Source organism: Rhea pennata, chromosome 5 (genome assembly GCF_028389875.1).
Source record: "Rhea pennata isolate bPtePen1 chromosome 5, bPtePen1.pri, whole genome shotgun sequence".
Lineage (NCBI taxonomy): Eukaryota > Metazoa > Chordata > Aves > Rheiformes > Rheidae > Rhea > Rhea pennata.
Genome location: NC_084667.1, coordinates 1,423,515 through 1,440,783, shown reverse-complemented (window position 1 = coordinate 1,440,783; position 17,269 = coordinate 1,423,515). Strand labels below are relative to the sequence as shown.

At 36.6% G+C, this 17,269-nt stretch overlaps 1 protein-coding gene across 8 annotated transcripts in view; it reads left to right on the top strand.

Annotated features, from left to right (window-relative positions):
* YLPM1 (YLP motif containing 1) overlaps window positions 1-16,725 on the top strand; it is a 39,151-nt gene extending 22,426 nt beyond the window's left edge. For 3 of the 8 annotated variants that reach the window (XM_062576153.1, XM_062576151.1, XM_062576149.1), the window contains 14 exons: window positions 400-495; window positions 883-1,066; window positions 1,214-1,359; window positions 1,724-1,878; window positions 2,528-2,590; window positions 2,946-3,065; window positions 3,344-3,520; window positions 3,739-3,822; window positions 4,086-4,169; window positions 5,428-5,514; window positions 8,631-8,682; window positions 13,944-14,074; window positions 15,765-15,946; window positions 16,320-16,725. In XM_062576153.1, the coding sequence (XP_062432137.1) occupies window positions 400-495; window positions 883-1,066; window positions 1,214-1,359; window positions 1,724-1,878; window positions 2,528-2,590; window positions 2,946-3,065; window positions 3,344-3,520; window positions 3,739-3,822; window positions 4,086-4,169; window positions 5,428-5,514; window positions 8,631-8,682; window positions 13,944-14,074; window positions 15,765-15,911 (1,526 nt within the window). In that variant the 3' untranslated portion in view covers window positions 15,912-15,946; window positions 16,320-16,725. Of the gene's footprint in view, window positions 1-399; window positions 496-882; window positions 1,067-1,213; window positions 1,360-1,723; window positions 1,879-2,527; window positions 2,591-2,945; window positions 3,066-3,343; window positions 3,521-3,738; window positions 3,823-4,085; window positions 4,170-5,427; window positions 5,515-8,630; window positions 8,683-12,788; window positions 13,827-13,943; window positions 14,075-14,969; window positions 15,131-15,764; window positions 15,947-16,319 lie in introns of those variants that run through there. The other 5 variants (XR_009958469.1, XM_062576150.1, XR_009958470.1 and 2 more) reach the window with 5 other exon arrangements.
* Window positions 16,726-17,269: the final 544 nt, after the last annotated feature.

The window sequence follows — 17,269 nt, the reverse complement described above, 5'->3', positions numbered from 1 at the left end:
GACTCTTAGGAACCTAAAGAGAGCATTTCAGTTAATATTCTCAACATTAGTTCTGTGAGTTTTTCAAACTTTCATAGCATTGCAGTATTTATAATCTTCTAATTGTGCTTGATACCTGAACTCCTCTTAAGAATGGAACTTTAAAGCTTTGGATAAAATGGTATGCATACTTATGCACACACAAACCCACTTCAGACTTCTGAAACCACAGTGTTCTGTATTTATGTATGGCCCTTTCTGCATTATCCAGTGTGATAAATTTTCAGTAAGTATTTCAATTACTTTTAAAGCCATTGAATGGTTGCTTTTTATGACAGAAGAGATGGAAAAGGATTAATTATTTCCTTAATTATGGAATTATTAATTATGTCCTTAATTATTTTTCTGATGCTTTTTAAGCAGATATAACCACCAGTAAAGTGGAACAGATTCCTTATGGGGAGAGGGTAACTCTGCGTCCAGAACCTCTACCAGAGAGGCAAACATTTCAAAAAGGTAGGGAATGCTTGGCCAGCTCTCGGACAGTTAGTTAGCTCTTACGAGATTTTTTCAGGCACTAAAAGAATATTTTAAACTAAGTAACTTCTGTTTAAGCCAGAACCACTTTCTTTTCTTCAGAGACCCATAAAGATAACACTTCATATTGTTAAGAGCAGTACTGTGATCAATGACCTAGCCATTTTTAAAATGTAGTTTAATAGCCTTAAATAGGATTACATGACGTGGTTGTCTGTTACAGCTCAGAAGGAGATTCAGTGGCCGAGTAAATTCTGTCCCTATGTCATACATTTCTGCACTTTGTTTGTTATTTTTCCTTCAGAGATAATAAAAAATTCAGGGTATATTTTAGTAGTTCTGATTTCTGTGGGTTTCTCCTTTCAGAGCACCCCAGCCAGCGCGATCGTTACAACAGAGAAAGGGATCGTGAGCCATATTTTGAGCGTCAAGGTAATTCAAACACAGATCACCGGGATTTCAAGAGAGAACGGGAGTTGCACAGAGACCGTGGTTCTGCGGACTATGAACGAGAGAGATTTGAAAAAGATCGTCATCCCCGAGATGATAGGTATGTGGTTTAGGAACACTATTGAAATCAATCTGATTCAAGCTGTACTGAATATCAGACTGTCAGCTTTGACTGAGGGGCACATGTTCATTTCTCTCTGAAATTCATAATAGAATCCTAGAAATACACAAAATGCTCTTTTGACAGGGTTCTTCCTACTACACCTACAAGGACTCAGTCTTACCGTGACAAGAAAGACCATCCGTCCTCCAGGCGAGGCGGTTTTGAAAGACCTCCATATGAACGAAAGACAGATCGTACAACGTATGATCATGGGCCTTCCATGTTCGGAGGTACAGTTTCTCAGTCCAAAAGTTGTATTATGAAAAATGTGGACTCACAGAGGTGTAGTTAGGAGGAGATTGATTCAATTGCAGTATTTCTTTGTTAAGAGTATAAATTTGGACAGAGCCATTTGGTTTTCTGTTTCTCAGTAGCGATGAGATCAGGAAAGAAACAAATAGATATTCCACTAAAAAATGTATTTGATTGTAGTTGTTCCCAAGTTAGAACTTTGGATTGTTTTGGAGAGACATCCATGAATCTCTCCTAAAATATTGAGGGTTTGTTTAAAACAGCTTGACTGAGGATGAGTGTCTTAAATTTCTAATTTTACTGAACTAAGAAAATCTTCTGTGGAATTACTGAAATTTGAAGGTGATCGTAGAAATTACCCTGAGGAAAGGATACCTATTTCTGCTCCATCGATGCCCCGTCAGCCACCACCTGCTCCACGAGTGGAAAGGAAGCCAGAATCTAAAAATGTAGATGATATTTTGAAGCCACCAGGACGAGAGAGCAGGCCAGAGAGAGTAAGTATGAATTCTGAACCCAACAATCATTTTCTACAAGATCTATATTCAGATAAAATACTGATATGTGCAGTATATTAGCAAAAAGCCTACATTTGGGGAAGCACTAAAAATTCTGTTTATTCCTTTGCAAATACCTAGAATACTGTAACATAGCTATAAGGAGTCCATAAGAGTTGTTGTAAACCTTCTAGGAATGCTAGGATGAAATTCCTATTAGTAGGTAATATTCATATATTTTAGATATTTCTGAGAACTTCACTTTAGTTTTTAATGTATCAGAGAAAAGACTTGGTTTCAGAGAGAGTCAGAGAGTTAGCAGTCACCACAGGAAAAGCAGAAGGAACAAGATTCAGGCTGTAAAATATTTAGACAAAACGCATACAGCTAATTTTATCTGAAGCAGTTCTATAACAACTTACACAGTTTTTGTTGCTGAGATGATTAACTTCATGTACTGTTATTCCCTCTGTGGAACTACTGCTATGCATCACAACCTGTTTTGTAAGACAGAGGCATGGATCTGGCTGTCTGATATGCAAAACTGTGAGCCCAGAGCACGTGATTTCCTAGAAGAATTATTTTTGCAAAAGAGATTTTTTTAAATGCAGTAGAGAGTCTTACTTTTTTTACCTGATCTTTGTTTCAGATTGTAATCATTATGAGAGGGTTGCCTGGCAGTGGAAAGACACATGTAGCAAAACTCATCAGGGTACGTAAACAGCTGCTCACTTTCTAGTGCTGCTCATCTTTCGTGCTTGCTTCCTCTGCTGTTTCCTTTCTGTTTGTCCAGTATGAAAAGGAAGAAATTAAGTTAGGCTTTTGGAAGAAACAAGATCAAGAGCTGGAATTTCAGCCTTTAGTTATTTCTGTGTTCTATATCTCCATGTGACTTGTGAATCCCCTTCACAAGTAGCAAGTAGAAGAAATGCTGCTCTCTTCTTGTTTTGAATATAGAGCAGGAAACTGCTGTGTGCCAAGGCACTTTGGAGATCTTCTATAGCAGAACAGAATTTGTACAAATGTCCAAGAGTATATGTGGTTTTTTTGTTTTGCTTTCCTCGCAGGATAAAGAAGTAGAGTGTGGAGGACCTGCACCAAGAGTGCTCAGCCTGGATGACTATTTCATCACTGAAGTAGAAAAAGAAGAGAGAGACCCAGATACAGGGAAAAAAGTGAAAAAGAAGGTACTTCTAATTAAGATTGCTTACCTTGAGAAATAAACAAGACATTCTGGAACAACACAGTGGCAATTAAAAATTTCAGTCTATTGCTTTGCAAGCATGCAGGGGTTGTTTTCAGAACAAGTTAAAATACTTTAATGGCAGACTGTGCAAGTTCTTAAAATGACTTGGAAGATGTTTTTTTCTCATAGCAATATACTTTGTGTTCATGGCATTCAGTACTTGAATGTTAGCAATTTAAGAGGTGTCCTCTTTCTTAAACGGCTTTGTCCTTGATTCAGGTGATGGAGTATGAGTATGAAGCGGACATGGAAGAGACCTATCGTACTAGTATGTTTAAAACTTTCAAAAAGACCTTGGATGATGGCTTTTTCCCCTTCATTATCCTTGACGCTATCAATGACAGAGTGCGACATTTTGAGCAGTTTTGGAGCGCAGCGAAAACCAAGGGTTTTGAGGTAATGGAGCGAAAAAGGCATTTGAATTTGCAAGCCACTTGTATGATAGTGCTTCTGAACTTCCGAATACACTGTCCTTCCCACATTGAGGGAAAGTACTGTTGTCTACCATTACAAATGTACTGATCTCAGAATGTTCAACTGCGGAGTGTATCACCAGATAGAAAAATGGTTCTAAAAAACATTTACAGTATTTAATATTGTGTTTCTCTTTCTAGGTGTACTTAGCTGAAATGAGTGCAGATAACCAGACCTGTTCCAAGAGGAATATTCATGGACGCAAACTAAAGGATATCAACAGGGTAACCGTTTACATCTGTGGAGTCATAGAATTAATGATAGGTTTCCTTGTGCTTTCAGGACTGCTGTTGTCGAAAAGCTCTCATCCTCTTTTAGACTACATGATGCCTACACTTTTCTTTTAAGAAGAGCTGGTAGCAATTTCATGGGATTGATTGAAATTACTTTTCTCAAGTACAGTTACATCTCATTCGCATTCAGAAACCCGATAGCCGGTTAAATCTGTTACGTTTTTGGAGATGCTTTATTTTATGTTTTTTATTAGATGTCTGATCACTGGGAGGCAGCACCACGTCACATGATGCGCTTGGACATTCGTTCTCTGTTGCAGGATGCTGCTATTGAAGAGGTAAGAATCTGTGCTTGTTAAGATGACAAACTATGTAAATGTGATTATACTGAAAATATAAAGCAGAGAACAGTATGATTGTAATAGGACAGTCATATATTTGGCACTGTAGAAAGCCAGAATTGTTGTGTCAGACAAGTATATTTTATTATTATTATCAATTACCCAAACGCACACGTTATTTTTTTATTGCATTTTTTGGAGCCCATGCTTATGCATTTTTGAGGAAGAGTTGAAGTGTCTGTGTTCTTCAGCAACTGTTGAGTACCAATAAAAGAGTATTTTTGCTCTCTCAGAGGAAAATTGGCACCTTTTCAGGTTACTGGTTGTTTGGATCATAATTGGAAAGTAGTTGATTAAATTTTTTTTTAAGATTAATTCCTCTAAGTCCTACTTTTAGAAATCCTGATCTGCTGCAGAGAATGAAGAAATAGATAAATAGTTTGTAACTGAAGATTACACTTGATGTAGAAGTGTGCTATCTTTTATTCCATTTGGAGTTTGCTCCATCTTTGATATGTTAGCTTTCTGTATTACTGCCTTCTTCTTTGGCAGACATTTCAGGAACTCTAGAACAGACTAGTATGTTAATCATATGTATATCTTGGGTGTACTAGAGCTGCATGTTAGTGTCAGAACATCAGCATTTTCTATGCTGTGGCCATAGAAGCTGGTGACCTATTGAAGTAGGAAAATAGTTGACTCTGGAAGTTTGTCATGAGGTCAGCAGGTTATCTGTAATCTACAGATTGTTTGCATTGGAAATTAGTAATTTTAAAGAAGAGATCAAAAGGCTCGGCTCTGAAGAAGACTCAAGAGAAATACAGATTTTTGTTTACGCTGATGTATGCATCAAGGTTTAACTAACGGTATGAAGAATTATGCATACATCGAGAGTACTAAGTATTCTGTGGTATATACATGATATCAGTGGACATAGGTTTTGAATTATGATTGTGTGTGAAGTAAAGGAAGTGTCATACTGGCAACACAACAAATGCATGAGAAGGAGGAGAATAAACTATTGGTACCTGCCCACACAATTTTGCACTCTAGCAAGAAGAGATCCTGCTTCTGAAGGAAGCAAAAAATGGAACCAATATTAATATATAATGTATCATCACACTTATCTGAATGGAATGAGAGAATTCATTTTCCTCATCTATTTGAGCTTGGAATCTTCTGCTTACTCTCTGATAAAAAGATAATACTTATTAGTCAAGCAGTGCAGCATATATGTCTGCTTCTTTTGGAATAGGTGGAGATGGAGGATTTTGATGCAAATATTGAAGACCAGAAAGAAGAAGCCAAGAAGGATACAACAGAGGAAGAAGAGAGTGAACTGGTAGGAGACACATCAGCCATCTCTAACAAAATGTTTGTTTATATGTCTGAGGGAGAGTCTCAATCTTACAAATTTAAATCCATTGCCATTCCTAGTAGTGCGATATTAATACACACATTTCTAGTCACCTTTTTCTTACACAGTTCTAATAGAACTTTCATGTTAGAAGATGTTATTCTTAACTGATTTTTTTAATTATCTGTGAGTCTATGCCACAAACAGCATTTTAGTGGAGCATGGCAAAAATGTCTCTTGCGCACATCTATAAATTGCAGTACACTATAGATCTTTTTTCACATTATATAGAAGTGGAACTTCTATATAATCTTGGAAAGGAGAAAGTATAAATATTAGGATATCTAAGAATCACACCAAGTGAAGGGGTGGGAAGAATGGGCAAAGGTTCATTTAGCTTATTTCCTTCCATGTGTCTAAAAAACTCTTCTCGACTGTCACAGATCATGACAACAGTTATGAAGAAGCATATTTTCTCTGCCAAGACTTACTAATTTGGTTGTCATTAACTCTTTCCAAGTTGAGGGGTTAGATTTTTTGCATAAATGAGGGTTAGAGAGTTGGCTTGAGGTCTGGCTTTTTTGGATATGCGTTTAAGAGGCCATGGAGGGCTTCCTAATGTAATTTCTTGGTGTGTGTTGGAGCTGCAGCTGATCAGTGCTTGATTGAGTTGGACGTGTCAAACCCTGTCTCCCACAATCAAGCAGTTAAGTTGCGATGAACAAGAAGAAACCAAAAATGTCTGAGACAAACTAAGTCCATTTTCTTGATGAAAATTTATTCTTCCTCATGAGTGGCAGTCTAGAAAGGAGTTGAAATACAGAATAAAAAATAAATCTTAGGAAGAGTGGGTTTTAATAAACATTTATTTTTGCAATATGACTCATTTATTCTCTTCACTAAATAATTCTTTGGCACAGTATGATACTGCATGAAGTGTGATTAGGACACTTTAAAGACGCATCCATGTTTACAAGAATATGGTTGCTAGATCTTTATTTCCTGAAAATGAACTATATCTAAAATAGAAAGTTGTGTCTTTAGCTTTTGAGAGAAATCTATGCATATATGTATGTGTGTATGTGTGTTTTTATGGGCTTGGGGAGTGTCCTAATGTACAGCACATATAACATACAGGACTCTTCTTTAGAAGTCAAGGAGAAAGCTTGGTGGTGAAAATCAAACAAATTCTTAGTAACTAAAAGTAATATACGTATAAAAATGGTTTCTATTCAGATTTGCGAGAGGTGAAAAAGGGGCAAAGAATTGTCTGCTGTGTATAATTTCTGCTATTCAGTCACGTGGCTAATTTCAGAGAGAGATGCATCAGACAGGAGGGTGAAATAGTACACCGTATCTGGTATCTGTTGCTTCGTGAGAGCAGTTGGTAAGGGTTCTTCAGTTCATTTTGCTGCACTTCTCTTAATCACGTGGAAAAAGAGAGGTCTGAAGCTCCTGCCATCTGGCACATGTCCTTGAAAAATCCAACTACCTTGAACTAAGGGGTGAAGTCTGAATCTTTTCTTACCCTGTCTGAATACTGGGATATTAATACAGATTCAGCACACAATAGGGCATTTCACACCATCAAAGTCACTCTTTTGTTGCTGTTACCAACTCCCATAGGGTTGTTTGTAGCGTTCCGACAATTCTTTCTTTTCTGTGCTTGATGGTATGAATTATCGATGCGTTTAACTTAGTGTTCTCACCAGTGTGTCACACATGAATTTGTGCAATACAGGCTTCTAGCTGTGGTTTAATTTTTTTGAGCAAAGTTTAATGTGTAGCTGGGTTTAAAAGTATAATACATGAAATTTATATATTTATTACAATGAAATGTTGCAGTGCAAACTGTCTTAGTTCATATTAAATACATACTTGATTAAAAGCAATAATAAAATACTTTCATCTGTGATAATCTCAAATATGCTTGATAGAAAATTAATTCTGTAAAAGATTTTGGAAGAGCAATGCTGAATGTAAACAAAAGCAGTGTGGCTCTCTGGAATGGTACATGGATTTAGTAAGTCTTAGCATTTTCAAATATAAATATATGTTAACCGCAGGGGAGGTAATCTCTAAATAGAGCAGAAAAGAATTTAGTGTAATAAAACTCTGGATTAAGTATGTTCTCCCGTTGAAATCTTCTAGAGTAGTTCTTTTCCCTCTCTCAAAAATTATTCTTAAAACTGTGAACTCTCACAGGGGTTCTGTTTCATTATGTTGGGCTATTTATTTGACTGCAGAGAAACGGAAGTAGTTTTATGCCAAATGTAAAATGAAGTGAATTATAAGGGGTTGCTTAGTAAGGATTTACTTGTCCAAGAGTATTGTATTAAAAAGTTACAAAAAATATCTAAAGTAATTATTTTCTTGCCAAATTTAAGATAATTATATTTATTTGCAAAGAATAAACTGGCTAAAGATGTTGTTATATATAAAATGCATGATGTCAGATTATTTAAAGTGTTTAAAAAGAATCATTGTTTGAACTACAAAAAAAGGTAATTTTTAAATGAACAATAGTACTTAAATCTCAGTGATTCAGCAGATGCTAACTCTTATTTAAGCTAGAAAAAGAATTTTGTTTCGTTGTGGACTAACCACTGATAAAAAAAAAAATTTAGTTCCTTTAAAGGGGTTATTAAATGAAGCTTGCATGTAAGTAAATTTGTTTTGGAAATACATTCTTAAAAGCATATGACTGATGTAATTTTTACATTTGTATTTATAAGCATTGAATATCCTTAATACCTGATAAATTGTGTTGCAATAACTATGCTACCTGGGACAATGTAATGTAGTAACTGTGCACACAGTTTCAGTACCATTGCTATGCGTTAGACTCATTCTGGAGTCCTGGGTTTGCAGAGAGCAGTGCTCTTGTAATGATGTGCAAGGGCTGCTAAAATCACTGAATGGGAAGTGGATGCAGAAGTTCTGAAATACCGAGTAACTTGTTTCCTTCATCTGATAACACGAACTGTTCCTTACAAAAAGAAATACCTTAAGCTCCCATTATAATGCTGTTTCCAGTTCAAAAGTGATATGCATGTGTGTCTCTCTCTAATCCTCCGAGCTTCTCTCTGTGTATGATTTAGGGTTACATTCCGAAAAGCAAATGGGAGATGGACACTTCTGAGGCAAAGCTAGGTGGGTATTTATTTTTTCCTGTTTCTTACAGTTGGTAACTGATGATATTTGCAGAACTTGAATTTACAGTTTTACTGTGCCTCCTTACAAAAGACAAATGTACTGGTCTCATGCACATGTACCTGAAACTACAAAAACATTTCTACAAAAAGGCAATTTCTGTCTTCTGCAGAGGCAAGAAAATTCTGATCTTTCTAACCATCACTGTTCTGTAAACTCATTAATTGTTCTTTCATAAGTTTAAGGAAAGTATTTTGTCTCAGAATTTTAAAAAAGCTGTGTTTCTGTTCTTTATTCATCTCTTCCCTGTTGTAAAAGGCAAAGAATTGATTTACATTACAGTGCATTCTTATTCAAACTACATACATTTTTTTTCCCCTAAGCCTAAATATACTCAATAATTTCTTATCTTCTTGATGACGCACACAGTAGGGAATTGTATTGAAGGTATTCCTCGCTCTCCAAGACTGGCATATGCAAGAAAAAAAATCCATACCTTGAATGATTAGTCTTCAGTGTTTCTTTTCAGTGACTTAGGTATTGAAAAGTTAAAATTTGTTGTGCTTTTCAAATTCCAGGAGAGTCCTAGGATTCTTTTAATAGAATGCAGAATGGACTTACCATGAGTATAAGGGGATTATTTTTGCTACACTTTTGTTCTGTTTAGTGCTTCTGGCTGCATGATCTATAAACAATAATACCAGAATACTATCAAAGTCAAAAGCAACTTTTGGGTGAAACGCAAGCACCATGGCCATGATGGAATATGTACACATGGAAAGGAGTTTCCAGTCATTATGTTTGCTTGTTTGTTTTTTTAATGAACAGTTATGGAACTAATTCAAGATACGTAAACAGAATCTGCATAAAATTACTATTTCTGTCACTCTTAGAATACGTAACAAATATATCTGAATGCAACACAGCATGTCTTAACTCCTTGAAGTTTGCCTCTGCATGTGTAGTACAGCCCTGTGTATCACTGCTTTCCAATAACCAAAATCACAACTGCACAATAGAAATAGCACTGGAAGTTCTGACTTACGTAAAACAGTCTTTCATTTCTTGTTGTTCACTACTTAGCTGCACCATCTCTCCTGCTGCTGTGCTCTCTTTTAAGGCTTTTAAATGTTTATGAACTATCTGGACTTCTTGGCACCTGCAGTACAGTTGGAGGAGCCTTGTACTCAGTGGGTCTGATATATCAAACAACTAGGCAGTCAAAGACAGAACTCGCCTAGGATTTGTCTGTGTTCTTGGTTCAGAAGTAATTACTCTGATATCTTAAGTTTATTTCTTAGCTTGTTGGGTTTGATTATGCAGGAGACGATAGTACTAGAAAACTGTATACTGTCAAAGAATGCAAATGTCTGATGTATTTTGTTGCATTCCAAATAACCTTGACTTTTCTTTGAATACTGAGTAACAGGAACAGATATCTTCCACTACCCAGGTTAAGCATTTTAAAGATATCCCATGTATTTTATTAATATCGTAGGAGGCCCAAGTATGTTCTAAAAGTATTTACGTTTTATGTGTAGTTCATAGCACTGTGGGGTCTGTGGCTGCTGTAGAAATTTAAAGATAGTTTGCAAAATTTCCCGGTCTCGTGATCAAATACTGCTAATAAATAGAAGCAAAGAATGGTGTTGAATTTCTTTCTGTAGCAAAACTCCATAATATAAAAAGCAACTTTTATATTATAGCCGTTATAAATGTAAAATGGGGAGCGTGCAGCAGTGTCAATCTTATGTTAAAGTACGTTACTTGCAAGGCTATTCCAATAATCTTTTAACAATCAGAACTGAATTAACAAACTGAGTGTTAGCATTCTGCACGCTACAGATATAAGTGCTGAAAAGATCTCTCCATTAAATCTATATTCATAATTTTACTTATATAACTATCCTCTAAATTCTTTTTTTGCAAATATATAGAAGTACGCATTAAAAGTAAATTCTGACAGAATACACATACTTTTAAAGCTTGACATTCAAATGTAATGAATACTATTCCTTTAAAAATGTTCTGCAAGGACAGACACCTTTTAGCTGAAAGTATGCTTTATAAGCACTTGCAGTTTGTGAGTAAGAATAATTATATTTAATTCACAATAGGATTTTGTATTTGGTTAATCACATACCCGTTTCAGTAGGTGAGCAATTAAAATTATTTCCTGAATGGCATGTAAACTGTAATATACATTTGTCATTCCAAAGTAGAGCTACTTCCTCCTGGGACCTGGCTTGCCCACTATGTTTATTGCTTTATTCCCAAAGGGCATGCATTTACAGAAGTAATGGAAGTCCAAAACCAACACTTTAAATCCTGTTGTACTTTCCCCCCCCCCCTTTCATGAGTAGATACTGTTACAGGCAACAGCAAGATTTTACTGACTGTAGCATGCCTTGGAAAAGGTCTGAAAGCTTTGAGTTTTCAGCTGCAACCGTGACTTGCGACGATCTCCGTTCTGCTCGCCTCAGAGCTCTTGCTGTAGTTCAGATTTCCTTTGGCAGGGAAGTGCATTCCTCTGAGTGTGTGTGCTGGTATATCGTTTCCTTATGTGTTGTGACTGCATGGCCACATTTCTATTTAAAATGTAATCACTACTGTTCCAGTCTGTCTCTGTGCATAGTACACACAGGTTCTTTTATTTAACTTTACAAAAATAGACTAACATTTTTTAAATTAGACTGTGTTTGAAGTGTTTAGCACAATACACTGTTTCAAGATATGGCTTAATTGCGGGATGTACAAACTTTTTATAGATGGAGAAATGATCTCTGCCGTGGCTGAAGCTCTGATACCCTTATAAAATTTGCTCTAGCATGCAAATAGCATTATACTTAATGTTATCTGTTTTTTGTATAAGAAGTACAAAAATTTGATTGGTTCATTTAGTTTACTGTGTCATTTTTGAAGGAGCAAAATGTTGCCACTCTAAGATGCTTTTATTATTAAAATTCTACAGGTGAGTTTTTAGGTTTAATGGATTTTCAAAAAAGCTGCTACTTCATTGTTTTTAAAATAGAAACAGTGGAATGATTTGATTGATAGTTTAACACTGATCATCTTCCATAAACATTCACAAGCACCATTGTTACAAAATGACACTTTGGCTCATTTTCAGGAAAAAAACCACTCTGAAATAATGGTTTGTGGTAGACTTTTGACATACCCTTCGAGTGTGTTTGCTGTATGGCGCATGTACCTTCAACCACGCTAGTGTGGGGGGAAGCAGATCTCTTTGGGAAGACAATCCAACTTCAAATACAAGCAGAGATAACATTTTAAAATAAGTTCTACATAGCGATAACAACCTCTTTAAAAAATGGGGGGGGGGGAATTCTCATGCTCTGAGGACCTCCTAAACTCCCTTATTTATGTTTATGTTTGAGAGTTACATGTTTCTTGGCACCGTTTTCATTTGTGTGCAGCAGCGAGTGGGAGAGTGAATTCTTCCGTGTTGGCAATGAGATGCACTTGTAGCATGTAACAGCAGGGGCTGCCTTCCCGCAGGAATGTGTCTGTGTATTTTTAACTGTCAACAGAGAGCTCCTGAGTTTTCAGTTCTGCATAATCCTAAATGCTCCTCAGTGCGTTTGTTGCTCTCTTTTTAAATGTAATTTGTTCTGGAAACCCTTACGCTATGAATGGTCTCATTGAGTGATCTGCGAGTAATACTGAAGAATTGTACAAGTACCTGTTGTGCCGGAGTAACAGAAGGATATTCTGTAAATGAATTTTGTCTTCTAGAGGAAGTGCCGTCTTTCTGTGGAGATAGAGCTTCAAATTTGGCAGATTTAACTTAGAACAAAAGAAGAACCTTAACTGAATTGTGTCACGAGATACCGTGTAACAGATCCAAATACTTCTGCGTGATTTTTCTTAAATGATGTTTTTTTTGGTGGAGGGGATTAACATGTTTTCCTAGGAGAAAATCTGTATCTGTTCCAATGAAATGGGGCAAAGTTAGATTCTTGAAAATTTTAAGTTATATGAGGAAGAAATGATTTTGTTAGTTTACAGCATTTAAATAGTACTAGCATGTCTACATCACCATTGCCTCACATTATCTCTGTTATTCTTCTCTCTCCCATATTAAGCAAAAAACTCATCTCTGAACTGAGCTTCTTTGAATACATACTTTTGAACATCCTCTTCTGCTATCCAGAAAATACGCTGCATTTTATTTGGTTGTTTCAGAGGCCTTTTGTGGGCAAATTTAATTATGTCAGTGACTTCTGAACTAATGTTACTGTCATCAGTGGAAATGATTTACAGAATGTACCTAACAAGCTTAGTATTCCCTCTGCATATACTTAATTGTTGATTTTTAAAATAGTAGTATGCATCAGAATTTATTCTGAATTGTAAAGCTGGTTTTCATTTTCATGCCTTATTGTTAATCTTATGATGATTAATTACTTCATCTCATTAACAAAAGCAGTTTGCCACCTAATTTCAAGAAGGAATTGTTTCTTCACTGAAAATAAGTGTGCAAAGAGGAACAAAATTTTTGAACCTAGGAGTGGAATTGTTTCTCCTCATGCTTTATTGGTTCAATAAGCAAAGAAGAAAATGATGACTGTTGGACAAACTTACTTCTCAAATATTTGTGACTGAGCTCTGGCATCATGAAATGAAAGATTCTCATATTTTTTCCAGTTCTGGAGGATATTTGGGTGTTTTTTTCTTGGGGGGCAGGGAGGGAAAGAAGATGGGGGAAGAAACGGAGGTCAGGGTTGGAGGAAGAGTTATTAAGTAGAAGCAGTATCTCAAAAACTGGTCTTCAATGCATTTAATTATATGATCGTCATTTATTCCTTAATACTACATATATGTTATGTTTGACACAATATTAAACCCGAATTTTGGGGAAGAAATGCTACTGCATTAATATTGTGTTAAAGTACGGAACAGCTGGATCTGTGGTTCCCTAAACAGCTTTTGGTAGCTGTATTGTACCTGTTGAGGATGGACTCCATGTGGTATGAACATCCAGAAAAGCAAGCTTTTCTCCCTCATACAAATAACAAGGTGGAGTGTTATGCCACAGAGTTAATGTGAAAGATCAATAAATCTTGAAAATGGTGTTGAGTCTTCTCTAGTTTATTTCAACTCTCATCATTCCTCCTATTAAGACGAGCTGGATGTACAAGTTCTGTTCGTTCTTTTGAAAGTATTTCCACTCTCGTCTTGTTTTTGTGAATAACAGAAAAAATTCTCTTTTAACTCTGAGGCTCTGTGTTTGTTCTCAGACAAGCTGGACGGTTTGCGGACCGGCGCTAAAAGGAAGCGGGACTGGGAAGCAATTGCCAGCAGAATGGAAGATTACCTACAGCTTCCAGATGATTATGATACCCGTGCTTCTGAACCTGGAAAGAAGAGGGTAATAAATTTTCTAATGACTTTCTGTTAATAACCTGTTTCAGAGCAAGAGTTTGTATCAAGACATTCAGTGTCTGTGAATATAGGAATTTCATTGTTTCGCTTCCTTTGTTTGCCATTCCATTAGATTCTGTAACAGAATATTCTTGAGAACAGGGTCCAGAGGTAAACAGATGCAGTATTAATGAAGTGTGGAGTTGTAAATAATAAAGGTTAAAGGTGTATGGCATGGTTTTGAGATTGAGGAAGGGGCCATGTTCCTTTACTTGATGGGGCAAAAGAGGCATTTTATTTCAGAGGAACCTGTAGAGTCCTGTTCATCACAGAACACAACAGAAGAGAGAGTGTGATATGCAGTGCAGATTCTGAAAAATGATTATTTTATTTATTTTTTTTTTTTTTGTTATGTATATTGCAGCTAGTTGAACATTAAAACTCATAAGAAATGGATCTTACACAAGTTACAGTTGAATTTGAGTCTTAAGATTTAAGATGAAGCTGATCTGAATAATTTTGGTCTTCGTGGTACAATGCTTATTTTTTAAATTAATAGGTTAACTGGAAAAGCAGTTCATTAACTTTAGATGCTAAAATGATTTATGAGTTAATTATGTGTGTTTGGACTTTGTTTTGTAATGTCAAGTAGGAAGCATGGGTAGTACTGGAGAGAGTGTGCATGAGAGATGGGCAATCTTGCAGAGGAAGTGATAGTGGAAGAAAGCAGGTATTGCTTATCGGTAGGAAGGTCTGAGGAAGTTCACGTACAATGGGGAGTGGTGAGGTGTTGATAGAAGGATGAAGTAACGTATCAGTGTGTATGGGAGTAAACAGGATATCAGGGAAGAGCTCGTTCACTTACTGCTTTTCTGATCCTGCAACCACGTGTTCTGGCTTAGTTTCTGGACTGTAGCCCTTCATCATCACCACCTCCCTTGCCCCCTTTGATGTCTGTGTGTGTGGGTGAGAGAGGGACTGCACGTGTCACGGGTTGAATGCAAGCTGTCTGCGTGATCGCGGAGAGCCACAGAGGCAACAGCTGCAGTTGTGAAGATGAGAGGTAACAAATGCAGGAAGAAGTTATTTAATATAAAGAAATAGTGGAAATAATAGAAATATATCACAGATGCTAGAGAAGAAAACTCCCCTCATTCACTAATTTATTCCCAAGTTATTCTTTATAGTAATGTCCTGTTATTTGATAATCTATTTTTAGATGTTTCCATTGTGCAATCAAAAGACAGATTTTACAGAAAATGAAGACAGGAGTTCAGTATAAATTACCTACTCTCCTGTTTCAGTTCATTTAGGACTAAAATCCTGGATTTTGCTTCAGTACCATACTTCAATGAGAAATAAATATTTGATCATTCTTAACGCAGAAAGTGCTGTTTTGAATAGAGAAATAAAAGTGACAATTACAGTTCAACTCTCAAAATTACAGCACAGAAGTTGAAGAAGTAATCATCTGTTCCATTTTTCCACTTCATGGAACATTCAGGTTATTCAAGTATTAAAAATAGTGTAACTGCTGTAGTTTCCATCTTTACCTCTGAGAAGGCAAATTAATGCTTACCTGTCAGAATTAAAATGAGTGCAAATTAGATTTCTTGTACTGTCATCTGCAGTGAAAAGCCTGGAAGTGTCTCAGAGTTTCTTAAGGGATTGTCTTACTGATAGTACATTTTCCATAGGTGCGGTGGGCAGATCTAGAAGAAAAGAAAGATGCAGACAGGAAAAGGGCCATTGGTTTTGTGGTTGGACAAACAGATTGGGAGAAGATAACAGATGAGAGTGGTCATCTGGCTGAGAGAGCCCTCAATCGCACCAAGTATATATGAAAAAGTGGTTAAATGAAATGTTTGTGCCTTTTAAGGTAAGTATGCAGCCTTCTTGTGTGTTTATGGCCTTGGGTTTGGGGACTGGGGGGGAGCAGATTAAGAGCTGAGGATACAGTTCACATGATCGTTAGAATTCTCCCAAATGAAATTGGAAGCCTTGTATAATAGGTGTCAGCTGGGGACATTGCAGTGTGTACTCTCCTGTACAGAATCTAAATGTTAAAGGAGAAAGATGAGCTATCAGAATCCCCAAACCTTGTTGACAAAGAGCCTGTACTCATTGTAAAGAGGATAGTTTAGCTGTGTGCCTAGTCTTGTCTGGTTCACATTGTGCTTTTGCTATATCTTAACTCTGACCATTTTAATTGCAGTTTTACTTGGTGTAACTCTCTTTTCCTTTCTTTGCAGGCCGTTTGCTCTGAGGAGAAGTGAACCAAGGTGTCATGAGCATCTTGCATGGGTCATGTCACTCCCACTTTCACAGTTTTTGTTTCTTCTGTTACTTTAGTTTCAGTAATTTTCTTGAGATATTGGCAGATAACCAGTGCCCTCAAAGAGAAAAAAAATCCTACTGCTCCTAAACGAAAGAGACAGTTTCCTTTTTAATATTTTTGAAGGGGAGGGAGGGGAGGGCCGGTAGTTTTAGCTGCTGTTTGTGGGATAAAGTGGACGGATTAGACAGAGGATGTTACCTCCACTGTACCGTCACAGAATGTCTACCACTTTTGCTTTGTGGCCGTTCTCGTTTTATACTGTATGTACCTTGTAGCTTACTGTATTAGGAAGCAGAACAATAAATTTCACTATAAACCCAGTTCTCTTGGTGGACCATATAGCATGGTTTTTGTTTGACATTTTAAATGTGGTCTAGTTGACAGTGTTCGAAACCATCCTTACCTGGAAGAGATGCTGTGCTCGTATTCCAGAATGTGTCCTGTCTTCTAGATTTATCACTTGCTCTACCTCTTGTAGTCAGCTCCATTAAGGCCTGCGGTTTTGTTGGCCTTTAGCAGTGATACCCCTCTCTTTCTGCTTGGAGAGCAGGAATATTATTAGTTTCTGAATCCTACTGTCTCAGTTATATCAAATTTCCATTGCTACATGAGTATAAATTCTGTTGGATGGCTCTGAAATACTCAAGGTAGTAGTGTATGTAAAACATTTCTTAATGTGGAACTGGATGACAAGTGCTACAGAGTTCTCTGGAGAGAAACCTTAAAAAATTCACTTTGTTCTTACCACATCTTGTCTGATCTAATCTTGATTGATCCCTGTCAGGGCATTTCATTACGTGTGTTAAGTCAACTGTCTCACAGAGAAGTGTCATTGAAAGAAGCAATGAAGACTAAAAGTTCAAC